General features: G+C 47.3%; 1 protein-coding gene across 10 annotated transcripts in view; it reads right to left on the bottom strand.

Annotated features, from left to right (window-relative positions):
* ABCC5 (ATP binding cassette subfamily C member 5) overlaps positions 1-25,399 on the bottom strand; it is a 70,721-nt gene that overhangs the window by 26,349 nt on the left and 18,973 nt on the right. For 4 of the 10 annotated variants that reach the window (XM_044422315.1, XM_044422321.1, XM_044422320.1 and 1 more), the window contains 11 exons: positions 15,451-15,617; positions 15,055-15,210; positions 13,147-13,294; positions 8,395-8,628; positions 7,234-7,407; positions 5,658-5,805; positions 5,177-5,325; positions 3,270-3,377; positions 1,309-1,659; positions 517-588; positions 62-186 (listed from right to left, as the gene is read on the bottom strand). In XM_044422315.1, coding sequence (XP_044278250.1) covers positions 62-186; positions 517-588; positions 1,309-1,659; positions 3,270-3,377; positions 5,177-5,325; positions 5,658-5,805; positions 7,234-7,407; positions 8,395-8,628; positions 13,147-13,294; positions 15,055-15,210; positions 15,451-15,617 — 1,832 coding nt within the window. Of the gene's footprint in view, positions 1-61; positions 187-516; positions 589-1,308; positions 1,660-3,269; positions 3,378-5,176; positions 5,326-5,657; positions 5,806-7,233; positions 7,408-8,394; positions 8,629-9,090; positions 13,043-13,146; positions 13,295-15,054; positions 15,211-15,450; positions 15,618-25,399 lie in introns of those variants that run through there. The other 6 variants (XM_044422316.1, XM_044422319.1, XM_044422318.1 and 3 more) reach the window with 4 other exon arrangements.

The raw sequence follows: 25,399 nt of genomic DNA, 5'->3' as shown, positions 1-25,399 counted from the left end.
TTAATCCCAGTCGAAGGAAAGATCATTAGCAAGCAGTGGGCGCGTAACTGAACCTGCACACCTTTCTTCCTCCAATTCTTTCCCAAACAGGATGTTGTCTCGAAGAGTGGCATTCAGAATCCAGGCCTGCTGGGCCACGTAGGCAAATGTTCCGTCCACAGAAATGCTGCCCTCTAGGAGAGTCACCTGGAATGAGAAGCAACGGGTGACACTCCACACTTGCAGGAGGAAGTCCCCCGTCCGTCCGTCCGTCTCTGTCACCTTGCGTGACCCCCTCCTGCTCCTTTCGGCCATGCAAAAGCGACCACCCCCCTGGAACGCAGCATGCGGACATGCCTCGCGCCGCTGCAGCTGAGGACCCGCGCCTGAGCTCGGATGCATCGTTCCTCGTGCGGGCTAAAGGCGAACGAGGCAAAATGCAGCAGCCGGCAGAAAAGACGGACACTGTGGCTCACAAGAGGACCGAGGCGAACAAAGCCGGCAGGGTGGATTGCGCGGGAGGGAAAGATCTCTCACCTGTCCTAAAATGGCCGAAATGAGTGAAGTCTTCCCACTCCCGACACTGCCACATATTCCAACAAGTTTCCCCTAGTTTAAACCATAAAAAGGAATATTACTGCAGAAGAAATCAGTCTGTTATGCTAGGAGATAAAGCTAGGTTCAGGTGCTCAACTCCTGAACAGGTGCTTGAAGCTGAAGAAAGGACCAATAGACACGGCCAGATTTTACAACGTGGAGGACAAAGATTCCCACCACCCAAGCTGAAAGTTGGCCTTCAGAGTAAGTACGTTTAGGGCCAGGCTAGCTGCCCTGAGAGTCAGTTCTCCACGTTCTCTTGACTTACCCTTGCAAAAATTCTAGAAAAAGAAAACAGGCGCACGCTCATAGCACAATCCTTTGCAAGTTCCCACCGAATGTGCTGGGCTTGTTCGGAAAAGTGTGCACAGGAGGCAGTCTGAGAGACTCCGTGAAACAAAGGGGCGGCGCCAGCCCTTCTCTGGTCACACACAGCACGAGTGGGTGCCCAGAGGGACCACCACGACCCTGTGAAGGGGCGCCATGGAGGACTCCTCACACGGACCCTGCGGGAGGGTCACAGTGGGCCATCATTCTCTGGCATGTGTCCACCGCGTGCCTGACATGCACGTCTTTCCAAAAGTTCCATGCCTCGCATGGCGCAGCTCTGCGGAAGTCACACCCGCTGCACCACGTGCCGAGAGACCCCTCGAGTAACTTCACAGCGAAGCGCTGTGTCCCAGCATTTTAGGCCAGTCCTGATCCAAAGGAGAGAGAGTTTTGCTTCCTCACCTTCTCGATTTCCAGGTCAATATTGTACAGAACCCTCTGCAGCCGGGTGTTCATCAGGTGGAGGTGTCTATTCCCCTCCTCTGGGCTTGGGGGGTCATCACTGTCCACTAAGAGGTGGCCCTTCTGCTCAGCGAGCATCGCCCGTTGTCCTTCATGCTGCTGCAGCTTCCTCTTCTCCTTCTTGTTCTTGCTTATCTTGCCTTTTTTCATTTTAGGGGTCATCTTGGGCGAGCTCTGGACACTAGCATGGGAGGGTTCCCATGCCAAGGTGGCATTTTTCACCTCTATGGCTGTGTGAGGACTGGCTGGTTTTTTCTTTACCATATGAACCTCTTCCATTAGAAACAAACTCTGATAGGAGTTGTGAGAGAGGTGCAAAGATGAGACACCTGGTCAAGACTGAGCGGGGGACAAGCCTACGGCACACTCACGCAGCATAACACATCAGGGCATACAGTGGGAGGAAGCTGAAGAGCAAAAGGTAGCTCATTAGTGAAAACTAACTCCAGGTCCACAAAAGGGCCTGGGCATCCATGGATGTGGTGGTTTTCAGACAGAGACTTCTGTGGAATTGCCAGACTTGAAATACCCGCCCCAGACACCAAGCAGGATTACATTCAGTGTCTTGTATTTTCAGGGCTTGGAGATGACATGGCAAGAAAATTAAAAAGCAGAGGGACGTTGGCTTGTTTGTTCCCTAAAAGCACTGCAGGCTTGAGAGGAGGGAAGTGCTTCTCAGCCGGTGTGCGGAGAAAACCAAATTTCAAACTGCATTTGAACATTTATCACAGCGCAACACAAATCGAAAAACAGCCTCTGTCTTTCTTCCACCACATCCATCTGTTCAACAACATTCTTAGAAGGTTCTGCGAAGTTTGGCATATCATTACACAATGAAATCAAAAGCTGAACTGTTTACAGTTGTTTAAAACCAGCATTTCCAAGCAAAAGGGTCCTACATGTACTGGCTCCCAGTGCATAAATTATGGGAATTGCAAGGCAAATGAGCAAGCTAGGAGTCCATTACCCAGCAGCTAATGCCACAGTCCCCCTTCCCTCTTCTACCTAATTTTCTCTTTTACCATCCTGTATATTTGTAAATATTCTTTTGCTTTCTAAAATAAAGTCTTCCTTCATATAGCTAAGGAATTTCTGCATGTTCTTGTGGCATGGGCTTAAAGACCTAAAAACCATTTATTATGCAAAATATGCATCCAATCCCTTTAACTCCCTGTGGTCTTGGACAGAGTATCCTGGTGACAGCTTGCCAGGCTAAGCAAGCTGGGCCTTAGCTGGTCTTGGAATTATAAAAAAGGAGCCGCAAACACCTGGAAACCCAGAGGAAAATGGAAGGGGAAAGGCTGCGATGCACATTATTCTCCTGATTACATTCTGAAATGTTCTCTCAGTTCACATGGGAGAATGCGGCAGACTTAGTCATCTCCCAGTGTGAATGGTCTGCACATTCTAGAACAGGGTTGGGCAGAAGAAAGGCACTTTTGGACTTTAACTTCCATCAGACCTGGCCACTGGCCGTATTATCAAGATCTTATGGGACTCAGAGTCCAAAACATTTGGAGAACTATTTGTTGCCCACGTCTGCCCTAGAACTTGTCCAAGGACTCACAGGAGCTCTGCAGCAGACAAGCCAAGGTGGAAAGGATTCTCTCAGTCCAAGGCTGGCAGCTCGGAGGAATGCGCAATGGTGAACAATCACACGGCCACGTGTATTCTGCAGGACTGCCCCGTGATTCATCACAGCCTGCCCAATTTCTGGGCTCATATTTAGGCCCAGACCTAAGGCAGCTGCAGCCCTACACGCACTCCTCAATAACCATACCACAGACTCTTGCCAGAAGAGCTGTGGGGTAATGTGGGGCTCTTCTGTTCTGCACCCATGAATGACTTCCAGCCCGCTTCAGCCCAGACAAATGATGCGCAGCAAGACGGAGCGTACTCACCTTAAATCTATCAACGGAAACAGATGCCTCGGACAGGGACTTCACGGAAAAAGGCGTGACTTTCAGAGCAAAGGTCATTGAATTGAACACTGTAACCACTGTAAAGGCCTGAAATGCAGATGGAAAAGTAAATTTTGACCGCAGCCTCACAGCAACCCAAAAATTAGTACTTAGAAACTGGAGGCAAAGAAGTCCTTCAGGTAAGAACACGCACCTGGGGACTGCATATTAATATGAGGGGAGGATATTTTGCTCCAAAATTACCAGCAGGGCAGAAGGAGCCTAACATAAAAAATGCAATTCAATTCCCACCAAGCCTGCCCAAGCACCTGTGGAAACAAGGCCCCTCTCCAACCGCTCACCTAGAGGGCCCCTGTCCTTGTCACAAATTTGGACTAGCATTCAGTTCTATCGTGGGCCATGAAGTTTTTCATGACACCTCCTTACTGCAGCCTATTTTGAAAATGTCAGAAGATGAAATTCCCCCTCAGTGCAAGAACAATACGGAAAAGCGGAACAGGCCAACATGTTACTGAATCAGAATTTTGCCAGCCAAATTCTGCTTGTCTTCAACATGTGTAAAGCAATAATGAAATGCTTCCTGCACTTAATTAGAGAATATGCTCTCTTGGGCTTTTTTCAGGCACAGCGGAAGCTGCCATCTGGAAGCAACAGGAAGGGTGGAAGTCACAGGAAAGGGGCTTGCAACAGCTTTCCTTGCTAGCTTTCACAGAGATGCAAGAGATGCAAATGACCCACAGCCACAGCTTGGCTTCGCGGTGGTCCTTCCAGGCTCAATTTGTCCTCAGGTCAGGAACGTCAGCTATGAAACTGCACACGGGTCATTGAACTGGAAGCCTCCCCACAACCTTCTTCCAAGGCCAAACAAAGTAACATGCAAATGCACGGCAGACAGATTCAGAAATTGGTACAGGATTCCAAACTCACAAGCTGTCCTTCCCCATGTCTGAGATTAACACTGACTTGAAGGCACAACGGAAGAGCCAACCATGGGCAGCCAGCTCTGGTGAGATGCCGGGTCGTCCAGAAATAGGCAGGTTCTCGGAAGAATGGCTTGATTTTTGTGAACAAGCCACCCTAAGAACCCACGGCTTATTGTAGGGTTGATCACAGCTATGGTGGGTTCTTGCGTTATGTGAGCCTGGGAAGCAATTTTATAGTGGGATCCCAGGGTTGACGACAGAGCTACCAAAAAGCCAGTGCTGCTCTTCACCATCCCAGCTGCTCCATCTCCGGCCTCCCTCACCAGGACGCCTCCTCCACAACGCACAGGAGCACTCTGGAGGGAAGGCCCCTGGTGTGCCACACACACGTTATTTCTGGAGTACACAAACAAGGACGTCTTTTTAAAATTGTTTCCCTCCGTTCCTTTGCAAGTGCATTCCCCTGTTCAGTAGGGGCGGCCTTGCCTTGACAATTTCCTTGCACATTTCAGCCATCAAAAACAGTGCTGAAGGAAGAGAATTCAACAGGGAGAAAAATGCATGGCCCGTTCTAGTGCTTCTCCCGCCCCAAGAGACTGCTGAAGCTAACAGAGACACTGCACAGCAAGACCCTGTTCCTGTGCACTTGCGAACAGGCAGGGATCATTAATGAAAGAATGACCTTGTTTACGGACTCTTGCAGCATTGAAAGGGAGGAAAAAAGAGCCGGAGGGTAGAAAAGGGTAGCGGTCACAGCAGGGGTGGGGCCTGTTTGGAGAGCCGAGGGAGGTCTGGCCGCAAAGGTGCCTGGGATCTTTGCCAGAACTGGTCGGAGGACTGAGAGGAAGGGGAGGGACAGCCACGGCATGCCTGATGGTCTGGCCAGCCTCCCTGACCACCAACCCTTCGTGGTTTGCTGGGTGGCCTGGGGCGCCAGGCAAGCCTGCGTGCGTGAGGAGTTACCTGCGCTGCTGTCAAGTCATAGCCAAGGATCATGTGGACAGAGAAGGTCACCACGCTGGCAATAACCACGACAATGGGAGCCACTCCGACGGTGATGCTCTGAAAGTATCCCGCACGCTCCAAGATCCTGCGTTCCTCCTCTCTGATTTCTAGGGACACAGAGCAGAACACCGATTTCTAGGAAAACATGCAGGAACACGCAAGATCTGCGGCATGTTCATGGAGCTCTCCGGATGAACTTGAGGCAGTGGAACGGAGCCCCTCCCGCAGATGCAGGGAATGGGGAGAGGAGGGGAACCCCCCCCCATTAACACCTAGCTGTACCAGTTTCCCTACAAGAGGCCCCCACAGGTGCAAAGACCCTGTGTGTGAATGCACAGAGGCCACAACGAAGAACCAAGACAGAGAAGAATTGTATCAACGATTTATACCAACGGCAAAGAACATGATTGTGTCTGACACGTTAAAAACGGGCACTCACTTTGAAGATTCTGAGAAAAAGCTTTGACCCAGGCATACATTTTAATGAACTTAATGTAATTCAGAACTTCATTCATCTTCTGAACACGTTCATCAGTGGCAGATACACATTTCCTTCTAAAATAAGCTGTCAGGCGGGATGCAAACATCTAAAACAAAAAGAGACACTGTGAAAGTGAATGGCCAACAGGGACTTCTTGCAAGCAACAAAAGGGAAAACTCCGGGAAGTGTTGTTCAGGGTGGCTTAATGCATGCAGCCTGCCATTCTAGCATTTTCTTCACTGTGGATACTTTCCCCCAGGAGAAAAAGAGCGCTGCAAGAAGGCAGCCTCGAAGCATCAAGTCCCAGGACTCTAGTCTTGCCTACCAAGAAACCAAACACATTACAAGCTTATATATAGCCTGGGGTGCCTGATCCTGTGTAATCTTGGAAACTAAGCATGGGCAGGACCGGCTGAAATCTGGATGGGCGAACTGAGTCCTGCATTGAGCAGGCAGGTGGACCTGATGGCCTGCTAGGCGCCTTCCAAGTATATTATTCTACAATTCTACAAGGAACATTACCATGAAGAAGCAGACTTGCATGTCCTTTACACTTCTTGTGACTGACAGCAGTGTTTCAACTGGCTTACTCAGCCAGAGTCAGACTAGTGGACCAGCACTGAAACAGCGAAGCGGCCGCAAAATGAACTAACAGACTGTGTAATGGACAGAGTTGTACGGTGCGGCATCCTTGCACTAGCTGAGCAGCCCGCCCACACAATTCATGGCTCTCACTGATTTTCAAAAGCCTTCTGACTCCCTGAGGTATCACTGCAACTGTGCCTCACTTAGGAAGCATCACTTACATGATGTTACAATTTATTTTGCTTGAACACCCTGTGTACCCTTCTCTGTTGTTCTCTACGCAATGGAGGTAGTGACAGATTTTATTTTTCTGGGCTCCAAGATCACCACAGACGGGGACTGCAGCCAAGAAATTAAAAGACGCTTGCTCCTGCGGAGGAAACCTATGGCAAATCTGGACAGCATACTAAAAAGCAGAGGCATCACCCTGCCAACAAAAGTGCGTCTAGTCAAGGCTATGGTTTTCCCAGTTGCAATGTATGGCTGTGAAAGCTGGACCATAAGGAAGGCTGAGTGCTGAAGGATTGAGGCCTTTGAATGGTGGTGCTGGAGGAGACTCCTGCGAGTCCCTTGGACCGCAAGGCGATCAAACCGGTCAGTCCTAGAGGAAATCAACCCTGACTGCTCTTTAGAAGGCCAGATCCTGAAGATGAAACTCAAATACTTTGGCCACCTAATGAGAAGGAAGGACTCCCTGGAGAAGAGCCTGATGCTGGGAATGATTGAGGGCAAAAGAAGAAGGGGACGGCAGAGGATGAGGTGGCTGGATGGGGTCACTGAGGCAGTTGGTGTGAGTTTAGGTGGACTCCAGGGGATGGTGGAGGACAGGAAGGCCTGGAGGAGTGTTGTCCATGGGGTCGCGATGGGTCGGACACAACTTCGCGACTAACAGCAGCAATGCAATGGCTGGTGTGCACTTTGGTTCTTGAGCTTACAGCCACCTACTCACCATCGCTGGATAGAAGAGGATGAAGACGGCCGACCCCAGGAATCCCGTCGGTCCCAGAATGAAGACGTTGTAGACCATGCCAAGAATGGCAACAACAGGGCCTCCGGCCAACAGGCTGCCCACGGCCGCAGCTTCAAACATTCTCTGTCCATCAGTGGAACACACGTTTATGAGCTGAAATGGACAGTGTACATAAAAGATAATCAGGAACAAAAGATAAAGCTCACCTTGGAAGATTTATTTCATTTCTTAGTCGTTGGTCACTTTTCTGCATGCTTGCTTTCAAACCAGCCCAAAACAAATGAAACAAAATCCATTTAACTAGAAAGAACCTTTATAATACACACAATGTATATTTCTTGATTTCTGTACCACCCAATAGCCAAAGCACTCTGGGGGTCTCCAAAAGCGTGCATTTCAGGTGCAATTTTCCCTAGAAGGACACAGAAACATTTGGAGACGCGCAATAACTGGAACGCGGCAGTGCTCTGGGTCACGTATTAGTTCCAGCCATGTGACTTTGGCTGGTTCTTACAAAATACCAGTGAAGCAAAGCCCCCTCACACCTCTACTCAGAACAGGTCCAGGTCAGCGGTGGCGAACCTGTGGCAGCGTGCTGCGTGCTCTGTCGGCACGCGAACCGGGTCGCCCCAGCATCGCCCCAGTGGCTGAGCACTGGATAACAGCGCACACAGCGGCCATGCGCATGCTCGGAAAGGAGTGGCGGCGCCAGGCGATGACGTCACGAGCTGCGACTCATTAGCTCTGACTCATCCGAGCCTTCGCATGGCCGGTCAGTGTGCTGCCAAGGATATATATATATATATATATAATATTATATATATATAAAATATATAAAATATATTATATATATATAATATATTATATATACAATTATATATATATATAGAGAGAGAGAGAGGGAGGGAGGGAGGGAAGGAGCGAGCAAGCTTGGCCAGGCTGTGAGTGGTTTTTTCTCAACTAAAACCTCAGTGTTCAGGTTTTACTGCAGTGCTGGCACTTTGCAATGAACAAGTGAGTTTTGGGCTGCAGCTTGGGCACTCGGTCTCTCAAGGGTCGCCGTCACTGGTCCAGGTCCTGCAGCCCACCCGCACTTCACTTCAAGGCCTACAACCGAGGACACAGGGCCCCTCCACTTGCCTCGCCCAAGGACTTCTCCTTGATGTTTTTCAACTTGAGTATTTTCTTGAACGCCATGGTAAGGATGGCTCCACGCAGTCGGACCCCCGTGCGGTAATTTAAAGCCCAGGTTAAGGCCAAGGACCATGAGCGCACAATCTCCATCATAAAGAGGCCAAAGACTAACAAGAGGCTGTACTGCAGGTTGGTCTCGGCTTCCTGTGTGTATTCAAGGAGGTGTTTCACAACAAATGCCTACAGGGAGAAATGCAAGGCCGCATGAGCACCCCAACGGGCCAGGGGAACCCAATACGCATTTTATGTTAAGTTAGAAACAAGGAGCTGTGTTATTTCCAGTCCAAATTTGTATCATTGGTAGAAACTGTTCAGGTCAGTGAGAATGGGAACCTCTGCAGAACACACTGCCAGAATCAAGCAGTAAGTTACATTTAGCACGCTGGGAAGGGGTGGGGGAAATAATTTGGAAGTTTTCTGTTCCTTGCACCAAACGATTGCTCCTTCGCATCGTCTAACTTAACATAAATCCGACAGCTGCAGCAATCCATCATCAACAACATCATATGCTTTGTAATAATCTGTACTTATGCAAAAACTGAGCATATTAAAAAGATTTATTCCTTTACATGACATTAAGACCTTTCTATTCTTTTTTTTTTCAAACGTGCTTATTTGATAAAAAGGAACAAATGTACCTACAGTTGAACTGGGGAAGAGTGTGAGAAGGACATTTTGCAAAACATTCCTGAAAATAAACATCAGCAGTTTAATAGTAAAGAAAGGGACAAGCAGCAAAAAGAGTAAAAAGTAAGGTGATGCCACCGATTTAAAAACAAAGCAAAGCCAAAACCAAAAAGACAACCCTTCGCCCTCACCTCCCTGGCCTCCCACCCTTGAAAGACAAAAACAATTTTACCTCTGGAATCACATTTCATACACCACCTGCAGAAAGAGAAAACGAGCAAGCTCCCAACACGTGTGCTGTCCCCAGTCTAAGGTAGTAACACAACGCACGTTCATCAGTGATATGAACTACTAATAAGTGGGAAGCAGTCATTTTTATTTATTTTTTTAAAGCACCACCATGTTAAAATGAATAACATCTCACAAACACTGTACAAAATAAAAAATGAGAGAGAGAGGTTGAGAGAGAGCGAGAGAGAAAGACTGAGAGAGGGAGAGCGAGAGAGAGAGGCTGAGAGAGAGAGCGAGAGCGAGAGAGAGCGAGAGGGAAGGAGAGAGAAAGGTCCTGTAGAAAACATACAATCTCCATGCACGAGGAAAGTTATACAAGACCTGAATCCAACATACAGTCTGTTTTCCAAGACAAAATTGAGTTAAACTTCACATACACACAAAAATTAAACGGTACAGGCAAAAGCAGAACCAATATTTGTTTACAAAGTCCGAAGACGAGTGAAACTTGAACGGCTAGAGGGGAAGGCTTCCAAAGCCAGGCATGTTCTCAACAGACAGCCTTCCCGGCTGGGCTTTTCCAACAATGGTGCCTACAGATCCTGAAGCTCAGGGTTCTTTAATCAGAGCCAAGAAGTACCTTTGCCAACCGCAAAAATATGAAACCAAGGAAGAGGTCTGGGAAGGCTTTTGGAGTCCAAGGAAGTCCTCTTGACTAAAACAGGCCTTGTAAATCAGAGTTCTGCGCAGCATAAGAATGGATGGGAAATGAAAGCAGACTGCATTGAGCAAAGACAATGGCTGCCGAAGCCCAGCATCAAGTGAGAGCTTAAAAATGAAGCAGTACCACTAGTAAGTCCTGAGGTGATCGATTCTGAATGCCACCACTGAGAATTTAGCTGCTGCGCAGCACTTGCTCCGTGAGTTTTCACACACACTGGTTAAGAGCGAGCGGGAGGTCCATCGTGTACCGAAAGAGACCGTTAAAAAAGCGTTAGGAAAAGGAACCGTGCACAGATTCTTGACCCCGTGCAACAGCTCATGCTCCAAGGTCAAACTATACCAGCCTTCTCCTCCATTCGGCTTATTTTACATTCTCTGTGTTCAGCGCCCAGGGGGCTTTGCAGAGGGCTTGCTGTAGCTGAGCAAAATGGACTCTGGGCTTGCTTTCTAGCATTCAATCCAGCAAAGGCAACCGAGTCATTGGCAGGGTCCAAAACCCTCCCCTGCATTACGTTCCTGAGCCAGAACCACAACACACGGACAAGCGCCACCCGTGTGTGCTCACACGGCACGGTACGGGAGGACGTCTCCGGGGAGATGCGCGCAACACCAACGGGAATTCTCTTCTCCCCTAAGAGTTTAGCACGTAACTTTTTTGGCATACAGAATCAGCGACTCCAATGAAGAACAAGAGATGTTGCTTACTCTTTAAAAAAAACGACTTGGGAAAGTAGTTTTAGAAATATTAAAGGGAAAAAGAGACAACATTTGCAATCTTAAAACATTAGTTTTAGTAAGCCATGAAGAAAATACCAGTTTACATCATTTTAGAAAGATTACAGCTACCAAAACAAGCAGAGGTATGAGAAATTACTCCTAGGGCTATCATGGAAGCAGCTGTCCTTCAATTGCTGGCTGTCTTAAGCATTCCCAGTGAATAAACGTCACCTTACCTTCCATCTTGGCGTTGGATTCTGCCCAGCTTGACTGTCACATTCTGATCGCAGAATACAGCCATCCTAGAAATTCTAAAGAACAGCTTCTGTCATTGGTTCGACTGCAGAGAACAATTTCCCAAACCACACCCAGCGCTTCACAGCACAAAGCAAGGTGTGGCTGGCGTGGGCCTGGAAGACTGGGAAGCTTTCTTGACAGGGCTCCCCCGTCCAGCCCCACCTTCCCACACCCCACAACACCCTCCTTGAGAATTAAAGGAGACCTCGAATTGTCCGTCACTGCACAGGAACTTTTATGACTCTTCCACCAAGTAAAAAACTGCTTCTAAGGTACTGGGCTGGATGTTCTTCTCCATCCAAGCCCAGGTTTGAGCACAGTGGCCAGACTGAGCAAGAATTCTTTCTTTGCTCCACACCTGAATGTGTTTAGCAGCCGTCTCAATACAGCATCACCACTTTGGTTTGGTTTTATTTAAATAAAGGTGTCTCTCACTCTGAATCCTGAGGACTACTAGAAAAACAGAAGCTGTCTCAACTGGATGGACACGTGTGTGTTGGAAGGCAGGGCCAGGCCAGAAATTTCAGAGGACATCTTTCTTTATTATAGGGCAGATTTTTGCAAGTGTGGATCGACAGCAACACCGCCACTGCAAGACTTAACCACCGCAAGGAATTAAAGCAATGCCTTCGTTTTACTTTGCTTCGCACTGACATTCCGCGTTTATGGAGCCTAAGACAGGGACGACACTGCTCAAAAATGCTTCCCCTTCAATTATCCAAAAGGGGAAAACCAAAGGTTACTTTTTCAGGCACATTCTCAGTGGAACGGACGTGCTTGGATTCTGAAAAAGCCCGAGAAAAGCCCTGAGATCCCAGTGAGACAGCGAGGAGAGTGGTGATAAAAAGCTCCTCTCTCATTACGAGTACAGGATCCGGCTAGGAGAGCTCTTCATCGAGGTATCGCGGCCTACGGGGCCAGGAAAGGCATGCACGCGGGGCACCACTGTCCCAATCCAGCACAGGCGGCATGCAATTCATTCCTTTGCTGCCCTGCAGTTTGGACCGGATGGAACGGAATTGGGCAGGCTACAGAGGGCGTCAGGGCAGCTCTCTGCCAAATCTCTGCGAGAGGCAGGAGCATCCACAGGGACCTGTAGTGAAACAATGACAGAAGCTCTTCTTGGGGGAAGCTGGTTCTGTTAAAACCTCATTCTTACTGGCAATCAAGAGCATATCCAATCAAACCTCTTGCAAGTGTTTTAATTTCCGTCAGCACAAGCTGTTAACAAAATATACCAAGAAAAGCTATTTACTTCCTTCTTGACAAGGAGCGCAAGGAAACAGTCGATATTTAAGGACATGGGCAGGACTGGGGAATTTTAAACAAGACAACAAGCAGTAACTGTTTGTAACATTCTCCTCAGCCGTACTTACCCAAGCACTGAACCATCCCGCTTAACAGCACACTGAAATGTGCACTACAAGCAAAAATACTGCTCCTACTCCTCAGGGGAAATTTGTAGAGAATAGATTAAGTCAAGATGTCAAAGAGTAAATCTTGCACAGCACGTGCAACAAACAGGCGACAAGAAATGATGTGAACGCCACGTTCTAGGTGCTGCGCCTTCGTTACCAGAAGCAGCAGCAACAGCAGCGGCGGTCTTCCAATCGTGCCACCAAATGGGGGGCATCTTTTCAAGCACCCTAGCCCTGCAGAATCCTCTGAACTTTGTTTCCTAGAGAACTCAAGAAGCGACCTACACCGGGACTCTGCTCCGCGTCCTGCAGAGACCACCCAAAGCAAGTGACCTGCGAAGGACAGCTTCGCTCACAGGTAACTGCTTTTTGGGCAGAAACCTTCGTCACCCTCCCCTATCCAACCACCTGGTACAAGCAATAAAAATACACAACACACACACGCACGCACACACACACACGCACGCACACACACACACACACATATATATATATATCATGGTTTGGAAGCCTTAAGATTCCTGCAGCATTCTGGACGGCCTATTTCTTCTATGCAAATTGCATGGCAGGTGTCTAACTAATCAAAGAGTTTAGGAGGTCAACTGGAATGCAACTGGAGCACATTAGCACTGGCCTCTGGATAGAGCCAATTCTGGATGCTAGACAAAGGATGGAATGTACTTACTGGTCCACAGAAGCCAGCGAGTTGGGTAACCATCAGGCACACTATGGAAATGATGAGCCTGGTGCGACAGAAGATCCAGACCACCCTTCGGAGAGAGGCGTCGTACGGCCCGCACTCCTGCAGCTCTTGGTGCCACAGTCGTTCCAACCTGGGACGGAACAAAACACAGATCAAAGGGATCTTTCTGGATAGGCACGATCTTTCAGAAAGGATCTGATCTGCTGTAAATACCAGGTTCTTTCATTTTCTATTACGAGGTTGGAGGCATGGCTCCCCTGACAAGTCGAAGTTGGAAACTCCGGGTTTCTTTTTGTTTCTGGAGGTGGGAAGTTGTAAACACATCCAAACAAACAAACTGAAGCAGGGAAAAAACCCCTGCAGATATTTGCAGGTTGGTCCTGCGGTGGGCCTCTGAACGGTCAATGCCTTCACCAAAGGAGGGACTAACTTTTTCCAACCCAGGGACCAACTTTTTCCAACCCAGATCAGGAGAGATCTCAGGTGCTACAGCCCTGGAGCAAGCAGGACCAGGCTCGGAAGGAAGCCACACGGAATGATGCGACAGCTTCTACCTCCGCCCCACATGGAAACGCTCTGACTTCCAATCAACAGCTGATCGGAGAGCCCTGCATTCTCCTGTTAAGCAGAGAAAAAGGAAACCTTTTTTCTTCCCTTCATGGCAAAGCAGGCCTGCAGGTCGGAGGTTCCCACTCCGTCCTTATTTGACCCACTCAACTGAAGGAGGCTTTCGGTGAAAAGGAAGAACCAGGTTCAAACATTTGTCAAATATGAATATTTATACTCTTAATTACAAAATTAGTATTCTATGGAAATAGAATCCCCAGAGAGGTCCGCCTGGCACCGTCGTTATTTGTTTTCGGTGCCAGGCTAAGACCTTTTTATTTAAACAATATTTTAATAATGTTTAATATTAACTATAGGTTTTAATTTGCAGCCAGAATGAATCAGGTTTTTTAATTTGTATAATCTATATTTTTTGTACTATGTTTATTTATGTAAGCCATCCTGAGGCATTAAGCAATGGGACGGCATACAAAAACTCTAAATAAATAAATAAACTGTTGTAGTCTTCCCAGTAACTATCAGGCCTTGCTTCAACCTTTCAGGCATAAACATTCAACTTGGTTTGCTTTTTTCCTGCTTTTATGAGTGCAGGAATGGACTGAAGTGGAGTAGAACAAGAAGCCACACAGAAAAGCACAATGACAACTGTTCACTGCATGGAGATCATGTTCAATATATTCACAATGCAGCAATGAGATGCAAAGCCTGGTTTAAAATAAAAATAAAATAGAGTCAGTAAATGAATGGTTTAGTGATCAGATTTGCACCATACTTTAGAAAATATATGGAGCATCAGTGGGACACCTGGTGTAAAATCAATGCTCTAAATGAAACTCTTTTTCTTGCTGACTTAAGCCAAGATTTAAATCCCTCTGAGTGAATTAAATTCAATTCAATCCACCATGCTGAAAAGACAGATAACCCTTTCTTCAGCAACACAAGATATGCAGAAGAAAGACAGGACCTATTTAAGACTTTTTTCCCTTTTTAGAGCAGGCGATACCTAAAGAAGAACCACCAGTCAAATGATTAGCAAGCACAAAAAGTAAAAGATCTGCTCATTTCTGAAAGGCAGGAGGAAAAAAATAAATGCGAAAAGGTAAATAAAAATGGATATTGCTACTTCAAGGGGAAAAGTTGAAAAGCTTTCCAACCATCACCCAACACAACATACTGTACTAGGCTCTGCCGACATTTAGCTGTGTTTGGTGAGCAGAATCTCTTTAGAGACAGCATAGCAACCATACCTAGATCCCCTGATAGAGTCCTGTTGGACTATTAATTGTGGAATGTAAGTTCAATAAAAAAATTAAATATAAATACCTTCTACAGTTGACCTCTGAGGACTCATGAGTTGACAAAGACCAAACATCTTCTGTCTGTAGTTCTCCCTTCTTGTAGGCTATTCGTGCCAGAGGAGTAAGCCATGAAAAGGTCATATAGGAGAAAAGTCCAGCATTATCAAGCGGGTGTGGATGTCTGGAAGAGGCAGGAAAAGAATATACATGAGGAACAAGAGGAAAGCACTAGAGCATCTCAAAGTAAAGCAACATTTTCTTAGCAAAGATATATGCTGGTTCCCTTTGTCAAGCATCTATGTATAAGCACAAACACAGTTTGAAGGAGAATTTGTTTTCCCTGCAAACAGGCTTCTATCATTTCTAGGAAAGCCTATTTTTAAGCCAGCTGTGCCTGTAATTCTTTAACTCAAAGTCTTACTTGGAAGTAGTCCGAATGGGTTTCATCAAGTTCAAGCCATGGTGATATTTTCCTTTATAGTGTTGGTGGCCCTCATCCAACACTCCAAAGTGCGAATTTGTGGGAACATCTAAGGGAAGGCCTTCTGCCCGAGCAGCTGTTTCCAAAGCATCTTGGCATTCCACCTGCTTGGTAGAAAAAAAAACAAGAGAGTTTAAAAAGCACTGCCGCCTTATATATGTAACAGTTGGATTTAACAGCTGTTACTTCCACCCTGGGCCAGATCTTAAGGACCACAGGGCAACGGTGAAGCACAGGCTTTGCAATCGAAAGGTCCCAGGTGCAATCAAGTATTTCTAGGTATGGCTGGAAATCATTCCTGTCTGAAGCCCAGGAGTTATGTGCCACCAAGTCATCTCCCTACATATTGCTACCCTGTCGTTATTGTCGTTGCTGCTTGCATGTGTGCGTGCCTGCTTGAATAATATGAATAGCCGTATGAAAGAACGCTCTCCAAACTGGCCAGTCCACGACAGCGCTGTTCAGCTCTTCCACGTTCCAGGCAGCGGCTTCCTTTACGGATGGAGTCCATCCATCTCTTACTTGGTCTTCCTTTTCTTCTTCTTCTTCTTCTGCCTTCTAACATGAAGTCGCCTTGTCTCCACTGCAGACGGCATCGAGCCAGGTGGCCCATTCTCCAAAGCTGGCGCTGGAACCGCACAGCTCAGCCTCTGCAAGTCTCGCTTTCCCCAGGTTTCTATTCTTTTTCCCATGGTGTTTAACCTTTACAAGAAATGCTTGGGAGCTTTGGTCTGAGGCATCACCTGCATTTATTATTCATTTATTTGCAAAATTTATGTACCACTCCAAAAGCCAATATGGAAATTTCAGAGCAGTGGATAACAAAAGACGAGACAGGGAAAAGAATAAAATATGACGTTCGAAACAAAATCAATATAACCATGGCTAGTTAGTTCAGGAAAACTGGAGTGTTTGCAGAAGGTGCTGAAAGCCACTCAAGTTTGGTGCCTGCCGTGAAAATCTGCAAAGCAAAGCACAACACCTTCTGGTGTTTCATCAGAGCAGGCAGCCTGGCCCACCTTGCAAGTACTTGCAGGACTAAGGACACTGCAATCAAGGAAAACAGTGGGAAGTCACAGGAGAGGGAAGAAAATAGTAAAATACAACACAACACAACGACCGGCCTAGTTTTGCCACAAGCAGCATGAACTTGTGTGGTGGCGACCTAAGACTCCAGTTCCTATTTCTGCCTCCAGTTCCATGGCATCTTCATTCCTGACTTGACTACTGCCCTGTTCCTGACTCCACCTTGGCAGTACCTGCTCCTCACCTTCCTCTACAGCTCTGCCCTGCCTTGCCAGTATCTGACCTTCCCTGGTCCTTGACTTCGCCCTTGCTTCTGGACCTGCCATGCCTTGTGGGCATGTGACCCCCTCTTGCCCTTGATTCTGCTTTGCCTCTAGCAGCTTCCGATGCTCTCTTCTGCCTGACTCCACCTTTCCTTTAGTGCGAGTGCAACTTGCCATAACCTCCATCTCCTCTCTCACTCCTGGTTCTGGTACTCCTGCAATAAACACGTGCCGCTTATGTCCCGGAGCTAGCATTAACCAACAGCCAGAGGCAGGGTGTTCCGAAGAAAGGGGGCCATAATCTGGAGGTTCTTTGCTGGGTGGACACCAACCAGGCCAGAGGAGCACATGAAGCCACCAGCGGCATGCCCTCTGCTGATCTCAGTCGCCCAGCAGGGTAGCATGGGAGGACACGCTCCCCCAGGTACAGTGGTCCCACAGTCTTGACCCTGGCCCAGTAGCAAGAAAGCAGCCAGTCCAACTCCCTAAGGAAAGGACTGGCATGCTGAAAAACGGCAGCTGCTAGGAACAGCTGAGCTGCTGCATTCTGCACTATCTGCAGCTCTCAGACCAACCCGAAAGCCACACCTATAGAGAGTACATTGCCGTAATCCAGGCCATACAGAGTTTTATTATTCACTGATTATAGTATAATACTATATAGTATAATACTATAGTATTATAGTATTTTTATGCCGCCTGTTCCACCAGCAGCGTCCTTATCTGACATTACCCGGTGCGATTTCTCCTTTTGATTAGATGCAGGCAAAGCTGCAGCTGTCTTAAAGGAGGGCTAAGGAACTGGATGCGGACAAACGAGCCAGGATGCAACCTGGACAAGATGCAGACATTACCGGTTGGTGAGTCACCTACTGGGGTAAAAGCCACTCAGCCTGTTCTCGGTAGGACAGCACTCCCACTCGAAGGTCAGGTTCAAAGTCCGCGGGCCCTTGCAAACCGGCACTGTCACCGCAGTTCAAGTGAAAGGTCACTGAGAACACCTTTCATCAGTTTCGGTTCTTAAGACAGCTGAAACCTTCCCTGGATAGAAACAGCTTTGACACAACTAGCCATACTCTGGTCATTTTCTGCTTAAACTTCTGCAATATATTATGCATGGGCAGCCTTTAAAAGTAATTCATCACCGCAGAAGGTCCAAAAAAGGGTCACATGATGCCTCACCTGGACTGGGCAACTTGACCTCACTATCCCTCTGCTGTCCTGGCACCTGGTTCCCTTCCAGGCCCAGTTTAAAGAGCAGGTTTACACCTTCAAAGCCTTAAACAGCTTGGGATCAAGCTACCTGAAAGAGCCACTTCTCCCAGATGTGCTCGCCCAACCTTAAGATGGTTTCTGAAGGTCCTTTTCCAAGCGTTTCCTGCATATGAAGTGAGGCAAGTTTCTTCCAGGGAAAGGGCCTCGTTGGCAGTGGCATCGTTATGGAGCAACCTTCATAGAAAGGTTGCCCAGGAGCCTTCGCTGAGGTCAATTTCGCAGCAAAGGGAGACAGAGGAAGACCAGGCATTCATGGTCTACGTCTGCACAGAGAAACTTCTATAGCTGAGACATTTTGGCAATACACCATCTCCACTATCCCACTGCTCATGTCCAAAGGGATTCCTGCAATTCTCCCCAGGTGCAGTGAGACAAGCACTGCAGCCTTGGAAAGGAGGAAGTGGCTCTGCATCAAACTGGATGCATTCATATTAAGTTACACAATCTGACAGATAATACAAGCTCACCAGACTGTGAAATGTACTTCCCAGAGAGGTACACCTGGTGCTGAGCTTAAACTCTTTTTGGTGCCAGGTCAAAACCATTTTATTGAAACGGTATTTTAAAATCAACAACTTTTAACATCAGTCGCTCTTGTTTTATGATTTAGTTTTGTATTATATATTATTCTGTTTTAATTTATTTCTTAGAAATTGTTGCGGTTTTAATTGTTCTTTTGAACATTGTATGCCATCCTGAGATTTTTATATAATAGGACAGCTTATAAAAGCTTTTAATAAATTAATTAATAATAAATAAATACCAAAGTCAATATTGACACCAGAGTGGGGATGGTTGGAGGGCTGTGTGAATAGACAAATTACCCCTCAAAGTACCATGGGCACTGGTAAACAATCTGTTTGCAATTGCTGTGCATCACACACATGGGCGAATAGTGGGTCAGCTACATACTCAGGAAAGGTGGGCATCTGCCTTGTCCCATACAGCCAAGCAGCTGTGGCAAGTGAAGGTACACCATCCAGACCCAGTCACAGCATGAGAAACATCTAATAGGGAGACCCTTTTCGCAAAGGCTGCCAAGGACGCAATGCCCCCCTCAAAACACGCTTCAGGTGGCGTACAGGTGGGGGCTTGCCAATCCATAGGCCACCTGAGTTCTCTCCATGGTCCAAGAAGCCTCTCTTTGGGAAGAAATGGAGAGCCACATGTCGTGACTCCCCCGTAGCAAAGGAATTGCATCAGAGACTGCTGAAAAGACAACGTTCTGGAGCACTGCACTAGTGTCCTTCCAACATCTGAAGTACGGACAATTCTCTCAGCCTCCAACACTGGTGCAAGAAAAGAAAGCAAGAGCAGGAAGCCTTGGTCTGAGTGCAAAGCAGAAGCCAGTGTCACCACCTTAAGTAGGAAAGCAGCACTGGGATGGAGAACAGCCTGTTCTTTATGGAACGTCCGGGAAGTGGGACCGACGCAGAGGCCGCACAGCTCGCTGGCCCTGTGAGCACCACCAAGAGGGGAAGCAGGTGGGTGTTGCAGCTCTTGGACTCCCGTGCCTCGCTAACCCATAATTTGGCTGCTGGGAAGGCAAGTGCGGGAGGCAAAAACCTAGGAAGAAAAGAGAAATAGAAGGCAAGGGTACTGAGGGGAGAGAAAACGAGGCTAGAGCAAGGAAGGGATACAGAAGACTGCGCCACGATTTTATTTAAAGGCTTTCTTGAGAGGGCAGGGAATGGAGAACCCTGTGGGCCTGCACTGGAGGCCCTACAGTGGGGAACCCTGATGAACCCCCTTACTCAATTTCTAAGCTGGAAAGTCTCAAAAAATGTGGGGACCTTTTCTCATAAGGTCCGAAGAGATTTGTGGGGGATGGGATAGAAAAGCTTTTAATAAATAAAATAAAATAAAATAAAATAAAATAAAATAAACCCCTTGATCATTTGGGTTGCCTTTTTCTGTCCTTTTGCCAGTCATAACTGGCCATAAATATAAAAGGAGAGTAGGAAGTCCCAAGAGGAAATGAGGAACTTAAAAAGCATGTGTGACTCTCTAATATGCACGTCTAAATTCCTGAAAAACTGTATTTAGTACCTTGATGGAACTGATTTTTTTCTTGTGGGCAACATTTATGGCACCCACACCATGAGCGAACCTGACATCCACAGGCAATGCTGTTCCCTGAACTATGTCCATGGCACAAGTTTTGCCATATTTTATACGAGGCAAAAGGATCTTAATATGCCTGAGCATTTTGTGATGATCCTGGAGTTGCAGCTCTTTGAAATTAGGTTTTATGACTTCCTTATTTTGATACTTAAGTGATGCTATTGTTGCAAACCACCTTGGAAGGTGAAAAAGAAATAAATGAAAATACTCAGATGTTCACACACATTCAAGAGGAGTGGTCCAAGAAGCAAAAACATTAAATAAACTCCACTAGAGAGTAAGAGCAGCAAAGCCTTCTCAGAACAGCTTTTGGTTCACGGAACACTCAAATATCCAAGGGCCAGAAATGGACTGGCATGTTATAAAGGCTTGTCTTCTGAAGGCCGGCCCTATCGGGACTTTGGATAAAGGCAACAGAGCTGCAGACTCGGCGGCCCGTGCTTCCACTGGCCCACTCACCAAAGCACTCCAGGCAAAAGTGCTTTCTATGGCAGCTCTTATTCCATTCTGACTACTTCTCATATTGGCAGCCAGATGCTGCTAACAACCAAAGTGAATCATCTCCGATTCAAACCCTGGATGAAACAGATGGGACACCAATTAGTCAGATAAAGCTGCAAATGAATGTGCCCCCCCGGGGGGGGAGCTTTTAAAAAATGAGTTTCTCCTTTGCATGCCATTTGAGTGCCTTGGTTAATTTGAAGAGGATACTCTGTGGCATGCTCTCTTCTCAGATAATTTGTGCTGCCAGGCAATCTCTCCCTCCAGCCCCACCAGGCAGTGAGTTCAAAGAAGCACATAGAAGGAGGATGTTTCTGCCTTCTTCCTCAAATGAACAGGAGATCCCCCAAGCAGCAGTCAGATGCTCTGCCACTTAGGGGGTGAGGGACTCACTGCAAAATGCTAACTGCACGCATGCAACCAAGTTTTCCAGACGGTGCACCAAAGTGCTGGCAGCCCTGGCCCTGAGACAGTGCGGGAAATGACAATTGCGCCCTGCCTTGTATAGAATTCGTGGGAGGAAGCAGATTTGGCTATCTGTCAAAGCCAACGCAAAGCACGGTGCGAGGGAGCTTTCGAAGGCCCGGGAAAGGAATACGGCCCTTCTGCACACAGAAGGGCAAACCGTGAGCTGGGTCACTCATCAGTGCAAGTCAAGCTAGGCCTAGTGAGCAAAGGTACCTTAACCAGAACCAAGCAGAGCTGCCATGGTCTCTGGGCACTCCTCCATTCTTACTGACGGATACACCTGCATCCAGGATACACCTGCATCCTCTTTCCTAGCAAGACTCGAGTTTTCAGGAAGGGAATCTGTTCAGCGTGGTCTTGTGGTGGTGCTGGTTCACAAGGCCAGAAGCCACATCCCTCTCTCTTGGACTAATTAATTACCTCACAGGGCTGCCACAGAGCTAAAGCAGAGGAAAAGTAAGATACGGATGTAAATCCAGCCAGCTTCCTCTGACCAGCACCTTCTGCAGCAGAAGTTAGAAATATAAAAACAGAGAGAGTCAGAAGGGGCCTCCCGGGCCATCTAGTCTGACCCCCGGCTCCAGCCGGCTCCGCTCACGACATGCCCACCATGCGCATGTCCAGCCTATCCTTGAACACCCTCACCGATGGGGCCTCAACGACCTCTTGTGGAAGCCCATTCCACACCCTCGGGGTCCTGTCAGAAAGTACTTCCTGGCATCCACCCTAAATCTGTATAGATAATGTTTTGAGAAGCATTTGTTCCCAAATCTGGCATGCCCAAACCCTGGATGCCTTTCTTGTGCTACATTTCATTTTTTCCCTTTCACCTGAAGTCCAATGGCACCTTCTCATGCTACTGCTTATTACGTTGTCCAGTTTTTGACTGGGGACAATTATCTGCCGTGCCAGCCTCACTTTCATTCTCCAACTGACAATGTAACATCAAATCTTATTTTTAAAGTTCTTTGAAGGTGAGTGTCAGAATTCTTCCGTTTCCCTCGGGTAATGTATTGCCCTTTCACAGATGGGGGAATCCAGTATGTCACATGGACTGTAATATACAGAGTTATACAATCAGTTATCTTTGGCACTTATCATTTGACTAGTCCCTATTGAAGCTCACGTGGTGACACCAATTGAACTAGGGGAAGTTAAGGTGTCAGAAAATGCCGCCGCTTTCGTAAGAAGAACTGCACCTTTTCATTCAATAGTATTTAAAATGTTTTGCAAGCCTCACGAACCTTGCCATGCTCACAGCATCTCTCTGCTGCAGAAGGACAATGTCTGTCTGCATCTTCATCTTGTAGCCCAGCCTGGATGCAAACGTGACTTTAACAGCACAGCCTGGAGTGAATGACTCAAGCCCTGATTAACTTCTCAAAAACATTCCCCGTTTGCTCAAAGCTCCCTCGAGACACAGTAATTGAAAATCCTATCATCTCCTGTAATCCCACACATGCTGCTGCTACATGTGATTTCAAAATCACAAGGCCTCTAGATGGGTAGCTGTTCATTTTCTCAGGCGGCACTAGGAGACAGAGAGCACTTGCCTGCAGTACGAGCCACCCATCCACCACACCCCGTATCTCCGAGAAGTACAGAGGCAGGGAGTTGTCCTTAGCTCACTTATGCATGGCTTCCAGACAGGAAAAATTACTCTGCAGGCCTCAGAAGGGGAAAGAGAAGCTTCTAAACACGCCCAACTGGTTATTTCCTCAGCCCCTTTTTAAGGCTTCAAAAGAGTTGGTACAGATAATGACCTGGTTCACCCATCGTGGTGGTGAATCATGGGCTGTTTAACCTATGAATGAACCAAGTGGTTAACCCATGGTTTGTCGTTCAGCTAACTGCAGGGTTGTCTGGCCCCTAAACAACCCACTGGTCCAAGCTGGCCTTTCACATTCACAACCTTTGACTCAGGTAATGAGTGCCCTGCGCATGGTGCACAGCCCCACACTTAACCCTTGATCTGCTACCAGACGGTGCTTGTCATACACAAGCAGCCCCATCGCCTGATCTAGGAAAAGGAAACTGTGAGCTCATGTGTACGATCAATCGTGAGCTTGCTCTCAGCATGTGCACCATGCTGACTTAGCTCCAACATTTTTCATCCCTGAAATTCTGCAGGTAACCAAACTTTGGACTTCCATTAACAACTTGCAGGCTTGCAGTCAGCAAGGAAGAATCATTTCCAGAGCTGTGTGAAAAGGTCAGCTGAAATAGAGCCTGAAAGACATCAAGGACTTTCAGCTTTTCCTTTTTATACTTTAGCTTCAGCCTTAAACACCTCAAGAAAGAGGCAAACGGGTCCATCGCTTTGGGCACTCCCAGGTCCACCCTTCTTGCTGGAGCCCCAGGTGACTGCAGTGGCTTAAGATGCCTTTTACCATCTCCAACTGGTTTGCCACCAAGTGAATTGCTTGGTTTGGCAAGTGAATTGCCTGACTGGAACTTATTTCTGTATTAGATTTTTATCCCGCCCCATCAGCCCTAAGGAGCAGGCCACAAGTTACAGGCAGGAAACTTGTAACCTCAAGACTGAACAATTGCAATGTGCCCCATGTGGAACTGCACTATCTACCAAAGCTCCACGGGGCCAGGTTTCAGCTTCGAGTCCAAGCGTGCAAAGCCCAGCTCAACGCGAGAACAGGATCCCTGACACCGTGCCTTCTTCCTTTCCACCATGCTCATCCCCTGAGACCAGCGGAGGACATTCTCCTGCTTGCTGCAGACAGACCCATGGCTCCTCTGCAGTCTGCCAGGAGCAGAGCCTCCAGTGAGGCAGCCCCTTTCTCCTTCCTTGGCACAAACACCATGATGCTTTTGGCCCCTGCGACAGATAATCTTATTCCAGGAGGCCCTTTCCTGCTGACCAGCCATGGTCCTACATAATAAATAGGTGTAGGTACGATGGTGTGACTTGGTGCCCTGCAACAGCAGGGAGTTGGGACTCAATGGCCTTCATGGCCCCTTTCCAACTCTACTCTTCTATGATTCTATGAAATACACCCAAAAGACAAAAGTTATAAGTTATTATACACCCAAAGTTATTTGCCTGAACAAATAACGACACGTACTTCCTCCCCAAAGTACACAGAAATGTCATCCAAGTGTCTCGCTCATTTTTTTCAAATGAAATATGGTTGAAGTGAACTTTAGATGCTCTTGCTAAACAAACAGAGCTGCGTGCCCTCGTTAACAAAAACCTTCTCCGACATCCATCCCCTCAGATGTCTTTTTCCTCACATAGTTGCAAGCTCAGCATCCACTAATAAGAAAAGTCCTGTTTGGTTGGTTTTCTCTCAAGTTTTATTGTTTTTTAAAATTAAAATAAAAATGTGATAAATAATGATGATGTTTTATTTCTTTCCCCACAAACAAGAGCATGTCCTTTCTGAATATATTATGTTCCAGCTACAGTTTGGAATCTAGTCTGTTTGACTTGGTGTTAGCATAAAGCTTTCAGAAGTTTCAACAAACAAACAGGATTTGGCGCCAAGTTTCCTCCACTTCTCCAGTCATGGAATTAAACATTTCTGGATCATTGCTGGTTTCTTATGGTTAATAATCACGCAGCCAACAGCAAGGAGTGCGCTTGGAGCAGGATGATATTTTAAGACCCCTTCGGCTTAGCAGGGCAGCTGTGCATGGATGCAGGTCATCAAAACAGCCTGTCTGGACACCAGAACTTGCCAGGTGATCTTTCTTTAGAAAGAGCAGCAAGAAACAGGCCGCAGCGCTGCTAAACCGACTGTGGCATCCCAGGGCAAAGTTCCCCAATATCATCTTGCTTTAAACACTTGCCTACTAACCAAACCTCGTGGGATTCTGCGACCAAGCTCATTTCGCTCACGGCTCCAGAACTGTTTCAGAACCAGCAGCCTGATTCAGATGACTCTTTTCCAGGGCCGGGGGCAGCAGCCATCTCCCTTCTTCCTCACCACCAAGCCCACTGCCAGATCTTCAGCAGCCTGCTCGGGGGAGTCTTTACACCCAGGCTCTTCATCTTGCTCCTGCATGAGTCCTCATTTCCAATAACTACCCCAAAAAACCATTTAGTCTGGAGGGAAGAACTGCAACATTGCATCACTTCATCAACTTGGGCTTGATATACTTCATTCCCTTTCCATTAAGCTCCATCTTTACCAAGTATGAGCTACTCAAGGGTGGGGAACACGTTTTAGGCAGGGGGACAAGATGGCAACCAGTAGACACGCCATGGCCAGACT

The sequence above is a fragment of the Varanus komodoensis genome, unplaced genomic scaffold (genome assembly GCF_004798865.1).
Source record: "Varanus komodoensis strain SLA01 unplaced genomic scaffold, ASM479886v1 scaffold125, whole genome shotgun sequence".
Classification (NCBI taxonomy): Eukaryota; Metazoa; Chordata; class Lepidosauria; order Squamata; family Varanidae; genus Varanus; species Varanus komodoensis.
Note: the sequence above shows the minus strand (reverse complement) of the source record. Positions and strands in the feature narration are given on the sequence as shown.